Genomic DNA, 18,960 nt, shown 5'->3' with positions numbered 1-18,960 from the left:
CACTGCATATTTCCCTCATCAATGTTTAACAAACTGATACATAGAAATACTTGCAAAATATGGGTAGCATACTCCACAAAATCTTCATATTTAACCAGAGCATTCAAAGTATATTTACATCATAGAACCTTGAAGTAACTGGATAAAGTGTATCAGTGTAGGTTTTAATATATTACTTCAGCAAGTTTAGGTTTCCTGGACATCAGACCACCACTAATATGAACCCCTGATTGTACATGCATAGTAAGCAGTATTATAAAATGTATCTAAACTAAATAATGTTGACCTTGGGTTTTTAAGTTAAATTGTAGATGTATTGAAACTTTTTGTTCCAGTCAGGACATTACCAGTATGTAGTGTTTTATAATGATTAGCTTGAATGAAGGATATTAATATTTTTTAATTTTATTTTAAAATTGGTAGATAGAAGACAGAATTGCAGAGAATTTAACATTGAAGGTAGAAAGACAGTTTGGTAAACCAGAGAGAAAGGAAGCTTTATTACAAAACCTTGGTCTTCCATTTGTTACTAAATATCTTCCTGATGCTGAGTGGAACCCACAACTTTTGGTAGGTTCTGTAAAAAATATAGTTTACTATGCAAACAAGGCTTTATTGTTAAAAATGTATGTAAAAGTTTGCTTCTACAATACAAATTTTCAAACAGGTATTTTAATGTCAAACAAGCAAGTTGAATAACCTTTGTATTCATAATTGAATTGTACATAATTATCTTAAGATGTCTCTCCTGTGCCTTGTTTACAGATATGGTTGGAATTGGATATTGGACTGATATATGCTACATGTATATGTTCTCTAAAATGTTTTCTGTTGAACAAAATTTTATCTATAATGAACTCAGTTTCAAATATTTGTAGGGTATTTGTTAATGAAAGTGATGATATTTATATCTGTAATCACCTTCTAAAAGCAAAATATGTTGGAAGATTTTAACATGCAAGTAGTGTACTTAACAAAACAACAACTTTGTGAAAATTCACAGTTGATGATAAGATACTTTAAATGGTCTTTTAGAATATTATCATTTTGTAAAACAGGAGCCTCCAAATATGGCACCTCACGAAAAACAAAAGCTTCTGAAGGAAGCTCAGGCCTATCTCAACAGTCAAATGTACAAATGTGTTAAAGATACAGGGTACCAGAAAATGTTGGGTTCCAGTAATGCTGGGTAAGTATAAAATAAGTCTCATACTTGAAACTGTATTAGGTTAACTTTGTTATTTACAGGTACTTATTATAGAAAGTATAATCTTAACTTATTCAAAGGCATAGTTTGCCAAATATTATGCTTAATGCTCGTTTTATTTATTAGGAAGAAGTTCTGTATTATTATTTAAACATTGTTCCATATTATTTTTATTTTTTTTTTTTGCATTCATAACAGATTTGTTTGTTTGTTTGTTTATTGGGGTTTAACGTCCGAGCAGCAATATTTCAGCTATATTCAGACAACATTCATTCAGAAGAATACTGATGAAAAACAAGGAAGACATCAGTTGTTATATCATTATAGACTGTCATTTGCAGAAAAGTATAAGTTCAATCTGTATTTCATAATCAGAGACTGACCAAGTGCCAATATTGGTTCTATTTATAACTTAATGTCTTTCAGTGAGATTCCTAAAGACTACTCTGACTTTATGCAGCACACATTTAATATCTTCAGTCGAGGATTGGATAGAGAGTTGTACAGACAGGAGCAGGATTTAGCTGTCAGTATTAACATCATTTGTTTCTATTGAATTCTTGTTTAAAAATATCTGGAGATGTATATTTCATTTGTTGAATCGAAAACATATTTGTCCAGTGTGGTAGACGCGTTTTTCAAGAAACAGTCAGCATTCCAATGGGAACAAATTGTGCTCCTCTACTTGCTGACCTATTCCTTCACTCTTATGAGGCAGACTTTAGCTGATCTCTTCCGAAAGAAAGAATATTATTTAGCTAGATCCTTTAATCTCAGTTTCCGCTATATAGATGACGTATTATCTTTAAACAATCCTAATTTTGGGTATTTGATACATCGCATCTACCCCAAAGAACTTGAAATAAAGGATACTACAGACACTGTGAAGTCAGCCTCATATCTTGACCTACACTTAGAAATCGATGGTAAAGGAAAACTAATAACCAAACTTTATGAAAAACATCATGATTTTTCATTTAGAATTGTTAACTTTCCTTTCATCTATGGCAACATTCCTTCTGCACCTGCATATGGAGTGTTCATATCACAACTCATACCTTATGCCAGAGCTTGCCGAAACTATGCAGACTTTTTGTATTGCGCTATAATTCTAACAAATAGGCTTCTGGAACAGGGTTATGTTGCTACAAGATTGAAGTCATCACTACAGAAGTTTTATGATCGTCGTCATGAACTCGAGGATCGTTATGGTGTATCCATCTGCACCATGAAGCAACTTGGCGGATATTTTTAGAAAAGCAGAGGACGCTTACCCCTACTGGTGCACCTGGTTCATGCTCCCAGTTTTTAGTGGAGTCTGAGTTGCTCATTTGCATTTGTTACTTTGTATGTATAATTTTAGTTTATGTTCTTTGTTGTGTGTGTCTGTTTTCCTTGTCTGGTCTTTGTCCCTGGATTACATTCTTTTGATTATTGCTATAACTTGGTTCCCTTGATTACTCTTTGATATCAAAACTGTACATTTTAACATGTTTTCAACTCTTTGCATGTAATTTTATAATGTAGTGATCACTCACTTCAACATATAAATAAAATTTGTAATTATTCAGAGAAGACTTGCATGTGTCAAGTTCAATTTTGCTGTAACACTGAAAAAAATACTTTAATGTTGTTATTTTCCATTTATATTATTGAACCGACATTCCTATAAAACTTTATCAATGTTTTTGTAGACACTTCAAAACTTTGATTCTGTCTATTTCATGTGCATTTTGCATAAATTCTTCTTAAAAAATTCATATAAAAAATGAAAAATGTGGAAAAAAAACTTGTGCTTAAGAGTAAGTTACAGTATATCAAGAAAATGTGTTCACATTGCATGATACACTTTATCTTCTCATTACTGATGTACACATAGTATAATTGTACCAAGTTTCATGATGACCCTCATTTCATTTAAAACAAAAACAAAAGAACTTTGACCAAATCCTGATGTGTGACTGATTGAAATACATTCTAAAAGTTTTATCTCTAGAGCTTTGTCTACTGCGCTTAAAAAAAAACAAGTAAAATGTAAAATTTGTTTGTTCTTGGTTTTTTGGTAATTTCTTTGTGATGAAAGTTGTATTTTTCATTTCAGAAAAGAAAGATAGGAGAAATAATGAATGAGAGAAAACTTGATAAAATTCCAGCTCCAAGTCGATATAAACATGGATCTCTAGGATCAAATATATCTACACCAGCATCAGAGAAAAAACCATCATCGGCTGCAGTTAAAGGTTTATAGATGACTTTTTTTAATCTAAAATATGAAAAGAATATTAAAATCTTTTAAATGAAAATGGCAAAGAATGCTTTTCAGTAAATATTTTAGGAAGTTGAGGCATTATTTCAACATAAAAAGAAAGCTTAAAAGTATAAATTTGTGACGTGTTGTAAAAGATTGTATAGGCATGTAGACAGATTATTATTGCATTTATCTAAGACATCATTGTAACAAAATAGTTGAAAACTTCTTTAAAAAATGAATTTATCTGTTTTTGATAAGGTGAACTTTTAAGCCTTGATTTAAGTTAATGTAATATTTGTATTTATTTTCAAACTCTATTATATTTTTCTTGTTTTGTAAGTATAATTTTTTTTCAGAAATGGTTCAAAGAGTTGATGGAGACCCTCCACCATTGTGGGGTCCACAGAGTGATTCCATTGGCCGGTCTATCCTGGCAATTTTAGAAAGAGACCCGAGAAAATTTGATCATGTGGCTAGAAGTCTGCATGGTAGACAACTACCTGGTGCTCTGAGAAGTTTTATGTGGTCAGACGTTTTATTCAAAGAAGAAAGAAAAAGACTCCATGAAGGGTATGGTTTATATGGTGAAACTGCTTAATATCTATCTTTGCTTCATCTAATTTTGGATAGGCATGATCACTAATATTTGTTTCTCATTTGTGAAGTTTCAAAAATTCACACATTTAGATGCTTCTTAAAAAAATATAATTATGAAGATGTTACAATAGGAGAACACCTATAGGTACATGTAAAACTTACAAAATCTTTGATAAAATTGTAATAAGCAATAAAAGATAAAAGGGTTGTAATTTTACAAGAAAAATGTCATACAAATCTCAGAATATTACAGAATTTTTAATTAGGACAAAGACTATAGAATTTTGATGTAGAATAAATTATTTCCATTAATAAATGCACAAAATTAGAATCTTCTGTCCAAACCTTTAGTTGAATTAGAAATGTCTGTACTTTCAAGGAATCAAAGTGATTGGTAAGTTAGAAAGCTACATACTATAAATGTTCAAGTAGACATTGTAATGTAATTACTATGTGAACAACAGGTTTTGTTTGTATTGTAAATTGATTGCTATATTACTATTAAAGCAGGTTGACTTCAGGGAGGTTGTCTTCCCTTGATTGTATGACCGGATGAAACTTTTCTTCATTTCATAGCTACTTTAATCTAACTTTGATAGAAAGTTTAAATACCTTTGTTATTAGTTTTGATATTAACTACCATCAGGTTATTATCATTTAATCAAGGGAAGACCAAATCAGAAGTTATAACTCACTGTAAATGTTACTGTGCCTTGCTAGATATATACACTAGAACCTGTTCAATCAACCACACATGGTTTCTATATAATTTGACAATCATTGTTATTTCTATTGTTTTTCAAACTGTATATTGCAGAATATTTTGTGTGACATAATTTTCTGAAGGTGTGATGTGATAGACAGGTTCTAGCTTTATTTGTTGGTAAACCATTTTCTGCCTGAAAAAATCCATTTTCTGCAAATCACCGTAACTTATTACTTATTCAGTTATTGAGTCACAGCCATGGATGTTATCAGACCCAGGCATGTTAAAAAATCTAAAACTTAGTTTTTCCTCAAATTTTCAAATTATAAGCAAGTTGATTGATTGAAAATTTGAATTGAGATAATATTTTAGGAGATCCTGTAAGATTTTATATGAATCGGGGCCCTGGTCCATGCACTATAAACTGAAAAAAAAAACTGTTTGTAATAGAGCGATATTATACACTTTTTACGTGAGGAACTGTAGGACTGGAAAAAACCTTTGAAGGTTAACATTTCATACATTTAAATGTATTTTCAATGGAAAATAAGAACTGTACACCCACAATATTTCACAGTAGAAAGCTAGATAAGTGAATTAAGAATTGTCATTGATTACTTTACAATTGTATACTTACATGTATTTATAATATTAACATGATCAATTTCTTATGTTGTTTCTTGTTGAAACTTTACCCAGTACAGTTTTAGAACAATATAAAACTTGATTTTTTTTACTTTCAAAACTTAATTGCAGGGTTACAATTTTGTATTAATGCCCAATGGTGATTATTTTATTTTGCAGTAATGTTGAAAAAGTTGTAAGAGAAAGATTTGCAAAGGCAGTAAGTCGTGGTGTTGAAGATTTAAAGATAAGCAGAGCTACATTTTCTCCAATACATGGTCTTATACAAACTGCTGTTATAGAAGTAAGTGAAATATAAGAATTTTTTTAAGAGCCTTCAGATGAGGATAGGACAATTGAAAAATATTAAAACCTCATTCACATGTACATGTAATATATATATTCAATGGTAAGCAAATGGGAATTCAAATCCACATACAGGTTGACATATAATGAAGATTCTAATTGCAAATCTATTTGAAATACACTAAATAATTGTGAAATTTGTATTGGTGGTACATCTTTGATAATTTGCAAATGCATTCATTACACAGTAGTGTGAGTTCAGCTAATGTTTGAATCAAGTGCATAGATTTTTTTTAGTGGAAATTGAGTGTCATTTGTTTAAGTTTAGTTAATAAGTTAATCATACTTTGCATTTCAATCCACATTTAATACACATTGATGGAGGCTAGTGACCTCACCTAAGGGTATTCACCTAATGCAAGTCAAATGTACATTACATGCTGATAGGGTATTAGTTTAATTAATGTCAATTACCTACATGAACCAGTTAAATATGAATATTAAGTTGATGTGCTGTTAATGCCTGCACAGATGGCTGTGTACACAAGAAAATGGATAAAATGAGAACAAGAAAATATTGATTCTCTGTGAGAGTAGGTAAGGCCATGAGATCTTTAGTTTTGAAACGAATGAAAGTTTTAAGTAGATCAATGAGTGTCATTGCTACATCAGTTTTCAGAGTCGGAAAACATTGTCTGCTATACATGACAAATATGTCATACCAACAGACAAAACCCAAAACAACATTGTTTTTTGTCTGCAAAACTTATTACATTCAGTGCTTATTATCAGAGGTAGACATAGGAAATAGTAGCAGTGATAAGACCTATACTGCCTATACATTCTCCAAAGAAGAGATCGTGGAAAACCATAAATCTGTCTCTCTACTAAAGATGATAATTGTGATTGACCATCTATGTGCTGGATTCCTAAACTCCACATGAATCCATACAGACAACGTTACATAGCTGGATCTGCAAAACTTACCACCAAACCTCTTCCAAAACTTTTAACTTCTATACTCACAGCTGTCAAAGAGGGTCTCCGGTCCTATCACGATACTTGTTACTCCTATAGTGGTATTAATTCAATGTTGATTCTGAAAAATTTCGAAAGATCTTTTGGAGACCATCAATTCAAGATTATTATCTGAATATAATAGCATTTAAACCTATGATTTTTCAACACTATATTTCTATTCCCCATACTCAGATAAAATTCAAACTCAAAAACATTATACATCGTTGTTTCTCCAAAAAAGATGGTACACCATAGATATATATATATAGTTCTTGGTAGCACATACTTTGTAAAAAAATAATTCCAAATCATCTTCCAAATGTACAGAAGATGATGTTTTCAAAATGCTGGAATTTTTTGTCAACAACATATTTGTCCAGTGTGGTGGACGCCTTTTTCTACAAACAGTTGGCATTCCAATGGAACAAATTGTAAATTGTGCTCCTCTACTTGTTGACCTGATTCTTCACTATTATAAAGGCTGACTTTATAGCTGATCTGATCCGAAAGAAAGAACATCGTTTAGCTGGATCCTTTTAATCTCAGTTTCCGCTATATAGATGATGTATTATTGTTAAACAATCCTAGTTTTGGGGATTTGAAACATTGCGCCTACCCCAAAAAACTTGAGATAAAGGATACTACAGTTACTGTGAACTCAGCCGCATATCTTGACCTACACTTAGAGATCGATGGTAAAGGAAAACTATTGACAAAACTTTACGACAAACATGATTACTTTTCATTCAGAATTGTCGGCACCTGCATATGGAGTTTTCATATCACAACTCATACGTTACGCCAGAGCTTGCCGTAACTACACAGACCTTTTGTATCACGCTAGACTTCTTACAATTCTTCTGGAACAGGGTTATATTCCTTCAAGATTGAAGTCATTGTTACAAAAGTTTTATGGTCATCATTATGAACTTGTGGATCGTTATGGTGTATCCATCTGCACCATGAAAACTGATTTGTTCAACGTGTTATAGTTTTCTTGTCCTCTTTCATCTACTCCGGACTAGGCTTTTTATGAGCAACTCGGCAGGTGTTTTCAGAAAAGCAGAGAACACTTACCCTACCAATGCACCTGCTCCGTGCTCTCAGTTTTTAGTGGAGTTCGAGTTGCTCATTTGCATTTGTTACTTTGTATGTATGATTTTAGTTACTTTATGTTCTTTGTTGTGTGTGTCTGTTTTCTATTGGGTCATTGTCCCTGGATTACATTCTTATGACTTCTCCTAGAATCTTGGTTCCCCCGATTACTCTTTGTTTGAATTGTGAAAATTTTGTCGAAAATTTAGCTTCTGAAGAGGAATGATAACACTTATTTCAGAAAAGTTTTTTAAATAAAATTTAGCATTTAACCTGTTTTAACACCTGGAACATTGCCTCAACTATGATGCTGTTTATGTGTATAACATGACATTTTTATGTATGAATTATTTAAATATTTTACATTTTTTCCTCATTAGACATACAACAAAACAACCAGCATGGTAGCATACAAGTCAGATTCCCATATTAAAGAGTCCTGCCGGGCATTGAATGTTCTTTATGTGTATGACAGGAGTTATGAACCTTATTTGATTCATTGGCTGTTTCCACTTCAATTATCATTCCAACGCAGTTCTGACACTACCTCAGAGATTGGTATGGTCCATTATTTCTTTACTTTTAGTTCTTAAGTTGTTTTTTAACTTACCGGTATATTTGAAAAAAAATTTTACAAAGTCAGAGTAAAAAACTTAAAACACATACATGAGAAGTTAGCAGAGATCAAAGATAATACAAATCCAGACATTTAATTATCTTAGGCCATGCAATAGTTTTCCTTGGTTTTTGGGCAATTTTTTTTTCATGAAAACAAGGAGCGGGGGCATTTCTTTAACATTTTATTACTAAAAGTGACAAGGGTGCTTTTTACATTGTTTGTAGACCAACATAATTTTTTTTATTTTTATGTTATTTAAAGTGCAATGAAATTGGTGATGAGGCACCTTCAGAAGGATTGAATAAGGGCATGAAAACAAAGAAATCAATTTTGAATGGCCTATCTTGGGTAATAAAATACACACACTTGAAACAAATAGTTGTTTCTGAAAGTTATATAAGGGATATTTCTCTGTAAGACCACATTGTTAATGTCTTTGCATTGGCTTTATTCTATAAAGTTTGTAATTTTTATTTTTTCTTACTTTCAGGAGAACATGTATATGAGGTTGCTATGTACCTTGACCTTTTGAACTCAAGTTGTTTCCCAACCTGGCCACAGGTATTTGCTATAGCAGAACAAGTGATGAATACTTTGATGCTGTCTGACCCTGACCTTTACACTCACCTCAAATCCATAGCAACCACTAATGTCAAGGTCAACAAAAAGGTAAAACACAGTTTTCAAATGTTCCAATTTTTAATTGCTTTTAATGCCATATTAATTTAAAAATTTCAATCTCAATTATTATAAAAAAAAATCTTTTATGATTTATTTTCTGTAACTGATAGTGATGAATCCTGTTGCTTGAATGGGAAACCATCCATCAAAAAGGATGAGGCATCAATGGTCTTTTAATTGTGATTTGGTTTTCTTTTCTTTGCATTATGACAACTTTCTACAGTCAGTTTTGTTAATAGGCTAGATGACTATATACATGTGTATGCTCTCTTTGTCTTGACTAAATTATCCTATTATAGGAGTTTTTACATCAGCTGATTAGTGTAGAAAAGGCCAAAGCTGAAGAATTACTGAAGGCCACACCAGGCAGTAAGAGGGAAGATAATATGAATATAGAATTACTAGCAGATCCTTTAGTGTTTTTTAGAAGATGGATTGGAGAGGTATTGGTTTAAGCAATGAAACCTGATAAACATGTGTGTTTGGATACTGATAAGAACATGTCAGAAAGTGATTAAATAAAATAAATTTTCATGTTTTGGACTGTTAACCATTGGAAAATATTATTTTAGAAATGTAATTGATGTTGAATATTGTTCATGTATATAGAACTTTGATTCAATTTATGCAGAATAAACCATAAAGCAGTTTATGTTATGCATGAATCAAACCATAGTTCTTTATACAAGATAATATATTCAGATGTTAGTTACATTCCTTATAATTAAATATTTTGGCAAAAACTATGTTAAATTCATATTTATTTATTCCAGTACACATGCCTTTTTTCAGACGATTATTTCATTGGTGAAAGTAGTTTGATTAAAAAGGGTGTGGTTTAAAGTTCATGACCTTGTTTATTGATCTGAGACAGGTGATAGGAAAAATTTTATATCCAAGATACAATAAAAAATGGTCATACTAAATTAATGTTCATTGTTGTCATGTTTGTTTTGGTATTCATTTTTAGAGATGCAAAACTGGTATATGGTATAAATGTTTGGGAAAGGTACAAAATTGGAATGTAATCTCACTGACCTTGTTTTAACTTTGGGGATCATGTTCTAATGTTTTTTGGCTTATACAGTTAAACCTGTCCAAATTGAAATGGTTTGGACTGTAGAAATTGTTCAGTTTAGACAAGTGTTTGGTAAACAAATTTTCAAAATACATGTAAAGTGCTATAAAGAGACTTCTGGTTTTGACAGGTTGTTAGTATATTCAGGGTTCAGTTAAGACAGGTTGTCAGTATATTCAGGATTCAGTTTTGGCAGGTTGTCAGTATATTCAGGATTCAGTTAAGACAGGTTGTCAGTATAGTCAGGGTTAAGACAGGTTTCATTGTAATTTTTTTCAGGGATTCGTCAGTGTGTTAGACACACCTGGGGTTATGTATGTATGGGATCAGCTGTTTATGCAGAACTGGAGTGATAGTGTACTGAAGAATTTCTGTCTTGCCTTGGTAGAACTCCTGAGATACAAGTTTATGGAAGCAAGGGATTATACTTCTATGAAAGAGGTTGGTAACATTTAACTGAGGTACAAGTTATTACACTTCTATGAAAGAGGTTGGTAACATTTAACTGAGGTACAAGTTATTACACTTCTATGAAAGAGATTAGTAATGTTTAACTGAGGTACAAGTTATTACACTTCTATGAAAGAGGTTAGTAATGTTTAACTGAGGTACAAGTCATTACACTTCTATAAAGGAGGTTAGTAACGTTTAACTGAGGTACAAGTTATTACACTTCTATAAAGGAGGTTAGTAATATTAACTGAGGTACAAGTTTATAATTTAATTCCTGAAGTAACACATTTTCTGTTTGGATTAAAAAAATTGTTCATCATCTCTGCCCAAATTTTATCATGTGACTGTGATTTCATCAACCTTTTTTGATGATTTACTCTTTAAATTTTGATACTAAAATTTCAAGGAATTTCTGTTATATTTTTTTTTGTTAAATCTAAATAACCTGCAACACAGATTATTCAGGGTGGACCACAGGATTAAGGGTGCACCACAGGATTGAGGTTATTTCGAATATACCCAAAACATAAAATAGTCCTTCCTTAAATGAAAGCAAGAGATTACACATCTATGAAAGAGTTCGGTAACTTTTAAGTAAGGGGCACATTTTTTTAAGCCAAGTATAATATTTCTATGAAATAGACTGAAATCTATTAAAGATGTAATGCTGTAAATTTAAAAAAAAATTAAATGACCATGCTGTAATTTCTGAAATAATTGCACTTATGAATGTGATTTTGTCATTTTTAACCAGAGTGCAAGTTTTATGTACTGCAATTTTGAGAAAAATCCCTATTCAAAAATGTAAAATTCAATGGGAGTTTTCATTTTTGCCATTATAACAATATTTTTATATAAAAAGCAAAAAAAAAACAACAACAAAAAAAAACGAATAGTTTTGAATTACAACCATTACTACACTAAAGGTTCTGTTTAATATTACTTTTTAATTTGATAAACAGTATGTGTGTCCTCTATTTTTTTTTTATTTTTCAGTATTTTATTATGATATGTTTACTTATTTACATTGTTCTGTTATACAGGCTCCTTTCAGAAAGGATAGTATAAAGTAACCGTCGGAATTCAACCTAATGTATTTTTTTTAAGTTGACTTATGTGTAACAACTGTTTAGTATAGACACAGGAATCAAAATAGTTTCCATTATTTTAGGTATTTCTGTTCGAGCCTAGTAAGTTATATACAGTAGATGTACAAATGGCATGGATACACTTGGAAAGTGGCAAAGATCTGATGGAGGTTCCCTACCTTAACAGGAGGAGGGTTCAGTAAGTAGATAGAGTATTAAAAAGTATCAACCCTTAGAAAGTATGGAAAATGGAAATGACCTGATAGGAGTTTTCGATCTTCATTAAAAGAGAGTTAAGAAAAAGCTGATCCTGGTGATAATTTACTATCAAAGCAGAGATGTAGGTCATGCTTAATTTGAACTTGTCATTGTTCACATACAAAAACATGTCCACTACTGTTAGATATGTTGTGTTTGGGCTTGTTAAAAAATTATCTGGCTATCTTCATTTATACTTTTTGAGGAAAAAAGAACAAATGTACACACCATATTGGTTGAATGAGCTACTACTTTGTGCCATCATTGCTGACAATTTATCGGTTGATCTCTTTTTTCATGACTAATTTCATTGCAGGCCAGCAGTATCCAGGATGAGCCAGCTACCATCAGCTCCTTTGACTCCAACAGTACCTGGATTCCTTCCCTCTGTTGGTCTGAAATGCATTGTACTGAAGCTTGTCATACCATCAGAAGTTATAGAACGGGTAATATATTCATATTGTGGGAATAAGGTGTTGAATAAACCTAACGTGTGTTCAACAATTGTGTTGTGCTGGCCATGTATTTTTCTACCTGTGTGAATATACCCTAATTGAACACAACTTAAGTGGAAGCGTCAGTGAAAACAATATTGAATGTTTAATTTTGTGATTTTATCAATTTATTTTAAATATATCCTAATTGAACACAACTTAAGTGAAGCGTCAGTGAACACAATATTGAGTGTTTTTTTTGTGATTTTATCAATTTATTTTGCTGTAACTAGAAACTGTATTTTACCATACCATATTCATTGATTTTTTTTTAATTAAATGCAAAGTATTTTTGGTTATTTTTGTTTGATTTTACAGGAGCCCTGGGTAGCTGAGATTGACCCTAAATATCTGAAACTTCACGTTACAGCCTACTTTGGCAGTGTTAGAGTTGCCATGAAAATGTCTCTAAAAGAAGCAATCTCATTGGATGTTGAAAAAGATAACTATGGTAACATTGTTTATGAGGTGTTTTACTTGGACGAAAAGTTCATTTTCCAGAACCTTGATATCGGTGAATATGATGTAGAGAAAGAACTTGGTGCCAACCCCTATGCTATAGCTAAAGTGGAATACACAAAACCAGGAACTTTTGCAGAAAGTAAGACTAATAACGTAATGTTTTTTTGTGGTGTGGTATGCTTTGAGTTAATATTGTGGTTTTGTCAAACCATGATTAAGTTTTCTCATAAAATATATTTCTTAATAACTGACATAGTATACTCAAATTTTACAATTGAATGAATTTAATTTTTTTTTCTTAAAATCCACTAAGATGGCTACTAATGAATAAAACAGTGATATTGAATAAGTGAAAATTGTTTTTAAAATGATCTAGTTGGTATACACAGCCAAATGTGCCACTTTTGATAATCATATTGTGCTCGATTCATATTATAATCATATGGTTTTCATATGAAAATCATATGATAGTCATATGATTATCATATGATTTTGGCTTGAAAACATATGACGATCATGTTTGTGAAAAACATGATTATCATATGATAATCATGGGATTATCATAAGTTTACTGAAACATATGATTATCACATGGTGCTCAATTTATATGATAATTATATGATGCAAACCATATGATTCTCTTTTGTGGCACATTCGCTTGTGTATACTTTTTCTCATCACTGAAAGTTATGTGTATTAGCAATTGTTGTTGAGATGTGGTTGAGATTATTATCTAACTAAACCTTCACTGTACCTATAATATATACTTAAGCACACAAAGGTTGAAGACCTTGGCATGTTGAAGGTACTATGCACGTTAAGGAAGTAGACCTAGGGTAAAGGACATATTTCTTACAAATCATTGCAATGTTTGTGTAAAGCATTTTACATCAATTTCATCTAAGCATCAAAGTAACTTGAATTTATTTCATTCTATTTCAAATGAAAGCTTGATAGGCTTTGATGAAATTGAATATGATGCAAACATATCACTGATTTCTAGAGTGTCCCTTACACTAGATCTACATCCTTCAAGTAAATACTTTTGTTAATTTTGAGGGGGAATGGTTTGCAAGGTATTTTTTATGCTTCGTAAAAATTTCTATGTATAGCAATGAAGTAAAAATAATATATTTTGTTCATAGATTAAAAGGTCATGAGCATCTATTCAAGTACTGATATAACATATGAAAAATTCAGATTTATTGTCATGTGGTATATTTTTATATGTTGTTATATAGTACGACTGTGAAACTAATGTTAGGTCATTTCCTGAGGTAGTAATACTTCAATAAAGCTTAAGGCTGAGAATATCTGTTTGTGACATTTATTAGCCCATGAATTCAGTAGGAGTTACCATGACAGTTAATAAGATTCCTAGACTGAAGGATTTCTTTGAAATTTTGTGGACCCACACCTGATGACATAGATTAAGGGCTTACTTATTTGGCCCCAAAAATTTTTAACAGATTTAAATATGAAGTAATTTGTTGTTTTTTTTTCATCAAAAGAACAAAGAATAAGTCCACAATATGCAGATAATGGTATCAACACAGGTATTTTTTTTACACCTGTAAAGTATTTTCCCATATTTATACTAATGGTGTATCATATACATGGCTTATTTATATACTTTGCAGCTTTATACACAGCCAAATAAGTCACCCTTGAGAATCATATGGCTTGCCTCATATGATTAACATATGACTCATGCATGATTGTCATATGTTTCCAAGCTAAAATTAACTTTTGAGAATCAAATGATAATCTTAAGAAATGATCATATGTTTACCATGTAACAGTCACATGAAATGAGCACTTTTTTTTGGCTGTGTAAGTGCATGCCAATACTTAAATTGCAGGGTTTTTTTTATAACTTTGGACTCTGATAGTAGTTGATAGGTATTTAATATAGAATTAAGGGATTTTTTCTTGATCAGCAACTTTTAGACCATTTAGGCCTTCTTCATGTTTTTCTGTCAAAAATTTGCTTAGATTTCTACTGGTTTCAAATATATACTTTATGGAATTGATGAAGCACACAGCATGGTTGTTATTATTCAGTTCCCACATTCCTTTTAGGCTTTACAGAAAACACCACAGTTTTGACTCCTGAAGGTTTTCCTCACATCTTTGACAAACGATTTTATATAATTCTTTAGTCATATTATTTTTTGTGTAAATTGAGCAATCAAGAAATGTCATGGATAGAGTCTAAACAATTTTCAAAGTGATGATGCGGATCATTTATTCTAGCACAGATGTACAGATAGGTATCATCTTGTCTGGCTACTTAGCTTGTAGTCTTATCAATTCATTAAACAATCAAAGAATTTTGATAAAATTTTATATGAAGGTTGTGTATTATATGTAGATGTGCATGAATATAATTATTGCCAAATTTCTGAGAAGGGTGATGATCCAAGTTAAGGATTTAATATATAAGGCCATTTAAAATGAGGGATATAGACTTTGTAAATTTACTGGTAGAATTTCTAGTTTTATTTGTTAGAAGCTATTAACCCTTAAGAAGTAATAAGCATATTTATGTCAGAACTTATTCAATAAAAGCCCTATTAGAGTAAAAGATGTAGGTACATTGGTCAGTGTCTTTCCACTAAATTCTTACAACCTTGATCCAAATTGATTTTTATACAATAGTCCAATGATGACGTTAACATAAAATGAAAAGTTCAAATATAGAATAATACACTCAGTAAACATATTGTATTTTTTGTAAAAGTGATTTTTTTATTCAGATTTTTCACATTGCTACAGAGTCTTTATTCACTGGCTTGAATATTCCAATCACTTCTTTTCTGTTAAATTCTTTATATATGAGGTTTCTGTTATTTTGTTATTCTTTTATTAACTATATGAATAAATGGGTTGCAGTTTTATTTTTATTTTTTTAAGTAAACTTGGTTGAAGTAATTCCTAATTGTTGTAAGGAAATATTTCTTGTATTTCCTTAAACCTTAGTTGTTAGGGCATTGGCAAAAATCTTAGATCAGCTTGAAACCTTTTGTTAAAAAGCAAAATAATCTACATTTACATGTTTTTTTTATGGAAAATGTTGATCTTAGAACATTTTTTGAAATCCAAAGTTGATTTACGTGTAGCATAAAAAATCTGAGGTCTTAGATTTTTCAAAATCTTTGAAAATGCAGAACATATCCATTGCAGGAAGTGCATTACCAGTTGGTTGGTCTAGAATCCCACTGTTTCTTCGTGATTTGACCAAGGTACGACCAGGACGAGATTCTGTAGATTCTATAGATATTCATTGGTTACTTCAGAATGGTGATTTTAAATTTACACTTCATCCAGGAGAAGTTCCTGAAGTGTCAACTCATCCATCATCACCTACAGTACCAACATCTTCTGATGGTAAGAGTTTTTAAAATCTTCTTCTTCCAAAATTTGGTGAAAATTCAGGGATTCCTGTTACATGAATATCTGTCTATTATTGTAGTCTAATTTTTTTCAAAATTTTTGCAATCTAATTAGACTAAAATTTTTTGATAAGCTAAAACTTGGAAACTCTCAATAGAAATTATTTGAAATTTGGTTTGTGACTTTAGCATTGGTGATTTGTATTGTTTATGTGACTTTAGCATTGGTGATTTGTACTGTTTGTATTACTTTAGCATTGGTGATTTGTACTGTTTATGTGACTTTAGCATTGGTGATTTGTACTGTTTATGTGACTTTAACATTGGTGATTTGTACTGTTTATGTGATTTAAGCATTGGTGATTTGTACTGTTTGTGTGACTTAAGCATTGGTGATTTGTACTGTTTGTGTGACTTAAGCATTGGTGATTTGTACTGTTTATGTGATTTAAGCATTGGTGATTTGTACTGTTTATGTGACTTTAGCATTGGTGATATGTACTGTTCATGTGATTTAAGCATTGGTGATTTGTACTGTTTGTGTGACTTAAGCATTGGTGATTTGTACTGTTTGTGTGACTTAAGCATTGGTGATTTGTACTGTTTGTGTGACTTAAGCATCAATGATTTGTACTGTTTGTGTGACTTTAGCAATAGTGATATGTACTGTTTATGTGACTTTCATCACTGCATTGTATTTAGTTTACTGTTTACCAAAAACGTTGTTTAATTTTAGTAGTGGCAATGCCATTCATGTCCTAAAGACATGTTTCTAAAGTTTTATACCATTAAATATTTTGTAGAGACCATATTAGGATACCATTCAGAACTATTAATAATGGTGTATGATCCCAAAGATGAACCAGATGACAGACCCAGACCTCCAGGACTTCCTGCTGGAATTCCCCTCCAGGTTCCTCCAAAAGACACTAGGCATAGTCCAAGTTACAGTCCGAAACCTAGTCCCCGACCAAAGGCCAAAGGAAGTCCACATCCTTCACCTAGAGTTAAAGAAAGTCCAAAGCCTAAACCAAGGTCATTTTTAAAATTTAGACTCTATCTTGTCTTTAAGTTACAGTCTTCTTTGTCATTTCAAGGCTGAAGAAAGTGAATAACCTTTAGGAAGACTTATTATTAATCAACCCAATACTTTCAGATAGCAATATTTTACTTACTCCCCAAGAAATAGTATTAAAACTTTAAAAAGATTTTGTTCAAAAATTGAAACAGATGAAAGTAAAATTCTTAAATGAGTGACATCAATCACAATGTATCTGTCTAGAACTGAAGTTTCAACACCTATTATGGTAGTTATAGCATGAATTTCTTATGTTTTTTAAGTTAGCTTTTAGAAATTTAATATATTTATACCATGGCTAAATTAAGTAGATGAATGTTCATATGAATTTTTGTGAATGCTTAATCTGTGCAAAAGGTGGAACTCATGTTTTGTATTTTGCCATATAGAGATAAACCAAAGATCAGATTTAAGCCGGTGGACAGTGATAAACCTTGGGTTGAATATCAGCCAGAGGTTGCTGAAGACATGAACCAAACAGCAACAGAAAGAAACGAGAAATTTGATTTGTATATAGATGGTGTACGATTCATTACAGATAATGCTTCAATTGTGAAGGTAAGTTTTAAAGAAAATATGTATCTTAGTTAATTGATTGTTTCTCCTTTGATTTGAACTAATTTTTTAACTAATGGAGAATACTACTATCATTTGGTATTATGAATTTGTTATTTAATTGGAAAATAAAACTACATTACTCATCCACCCCAAAACAGTACTTTAAGCAGGTAGACCTAGGGTAAGGGACATAACTCTTGAAATCAGTGATATGTTAGTATCATATTCAATTTCACCAAACCCTGTCATGCTTTCATTTGAAACAGAATGAAACCAGTCTTAGTTACTTTAATGTTTACATAAGATTGATGTGAAATGCTGAGTAGTACAAACATTCTGATTATTTGTAAGAGTTGTGTCCCTTACCCTAGGTCTACCTCCTTAAGTTAAATGCAAAACTTCATCAAGTAAGCCAGTTCTTATTCTGATCTAAGTGAAATGAGCAATAGTGCTTTGTTCACACTACATTTTGTATACTGTTACCATAGGTTACTGGTATAATTGGGGCACCAGATGACACTAAAATGCTGTTGACCTTGCCTGACCTTCATAAGTCTGCAAGAAGTCCTGTGTTCCAGTTCAGATTAACATTTAATGAACAGGGAAAGGAAATGGCAGAAGATATGGTTGCTTTTCTCCGAGTCTACACTTGGGATGTTATAAAGGAGGAAATATCTGTCATTGGAAGCTGTTTTGTTCCTATATTTGATAAGGATAATGTAAGATGATTATGGAAGAACTGTTTTGAAAGAGTGATTCACTAACATATATTCATGCGTTCTATAGAACACAATGATTTAAGAAGTGAGAAGAACTTATTCCGGCTTCTACTGTTCTTGTTACCATGATCAGTAATCATACAAGTATTTTGGATGTTCTCAACTTCCATTTCCTTTCTCTTTTTATAACACAGATTTCATCAATGTTTTTATTGTTTATTTTTTTCAAATATTTGGGATGTCAAATAACATATACTTCACAATAGCAAAT

At 31.4% G+C, this 18,960-nt stretch overlaps 1 protein-coding gene across 5 annotated transcripts in view; it reads left to right on the top strand.

The window, feature by feature from the left end:
- The window catches only part of LOC148606801 (uncharacterized), a 30,176-nt gene that overhangs the window by 497 nt on the left and 10,719 nt on the right, over positions 1–18,960 (top strand). For 2 of the 5 annotated variants that reach the window (XM_088546647.1, XM_088546650.1), the window contains exons 2-20: positions 424–570; positions 1,059–1,189; positions 1,634–1,733; positions 3,309–3,447; positions 3,815–4,028; positions 4,435–4,449; positions 5,566–5,689; positions 8,187–8,364; positions 8,916–9,094; positions 9,406–9,549; positions 10,464–10,625; positions 11,809–11,924; positions 12,300–12,429; positions 12,796–13,078; positions 14,451–14,495; positions 16,126–16,329; positions 17,138–17,369; positions 17,802–17,970; positions 18,459–18,689. In XM_088546647.1, coding sequence (XP_088402773.1) covers positions 424–570; positions 1,059–1,189; positions 1,634–1,733; positions 3,309–3,447; positions 3,815–4,028; positions 4,435–4,449; positions 5,566–5,689; positions 8,187–8,364; positions 8,916–9,094; positions 9,406–9,549; positions 10,464–10,625; positions 11,809–11,924; positions 12,300–12,429; positions 12,796–13,078; positions 14,451–14,495; positions 16,126–16,329; positions 17,138–17,369; positions 17,802–17,970; positions 18,459–18,689 — 2,943 coding nt within the window. The remainder of the gene's footprint in view (positions 1–423; positions 571–1,058; positions 1,190–1,633; positions 1,734–3,308; positions 3,448–3,814; positions 4,029–4,434; positions 4,450–5,565; positions 5,690–8,186; positions 8,365–8,915; positions 9,095–9,405; positions 9,550–10,463; positions 10,626–11,808; positions 11,925–12,299; positions 12,430–12,795; positions 13,079–14,450; positions 14,496–16,125; positions 16,330–17,137; positions 17,370–17,801; positions 17,971–18,458; positions 18,690–18,960) is intronic. The other 3 variants (XM_088546648.1, XM_088546649.1, XM_088546651.1) reach the window with 3 other exon arrangements.

Source organism: Perna viridis, chromosome 9 (assembly GCF_037379345.1).
Source record: "Perna viridis isolate PV_CMFRI_1.1 ecotype Kerala chromosome 9, ASM3737934v1, whole genome shotgun sequence".
In the NCBI taxonomy this organism is placed as follows: Eukaryota; Metazoa; Mollusca; class Bivalvia; order Mytilida; family Mytilidae; genus Perna; species Perna viridis.
The sequence above is the reverse complement of the archived record's forward strand: the minus strand, read 5'-3'. Positions and strand labels throughout refer to the sequence as shown.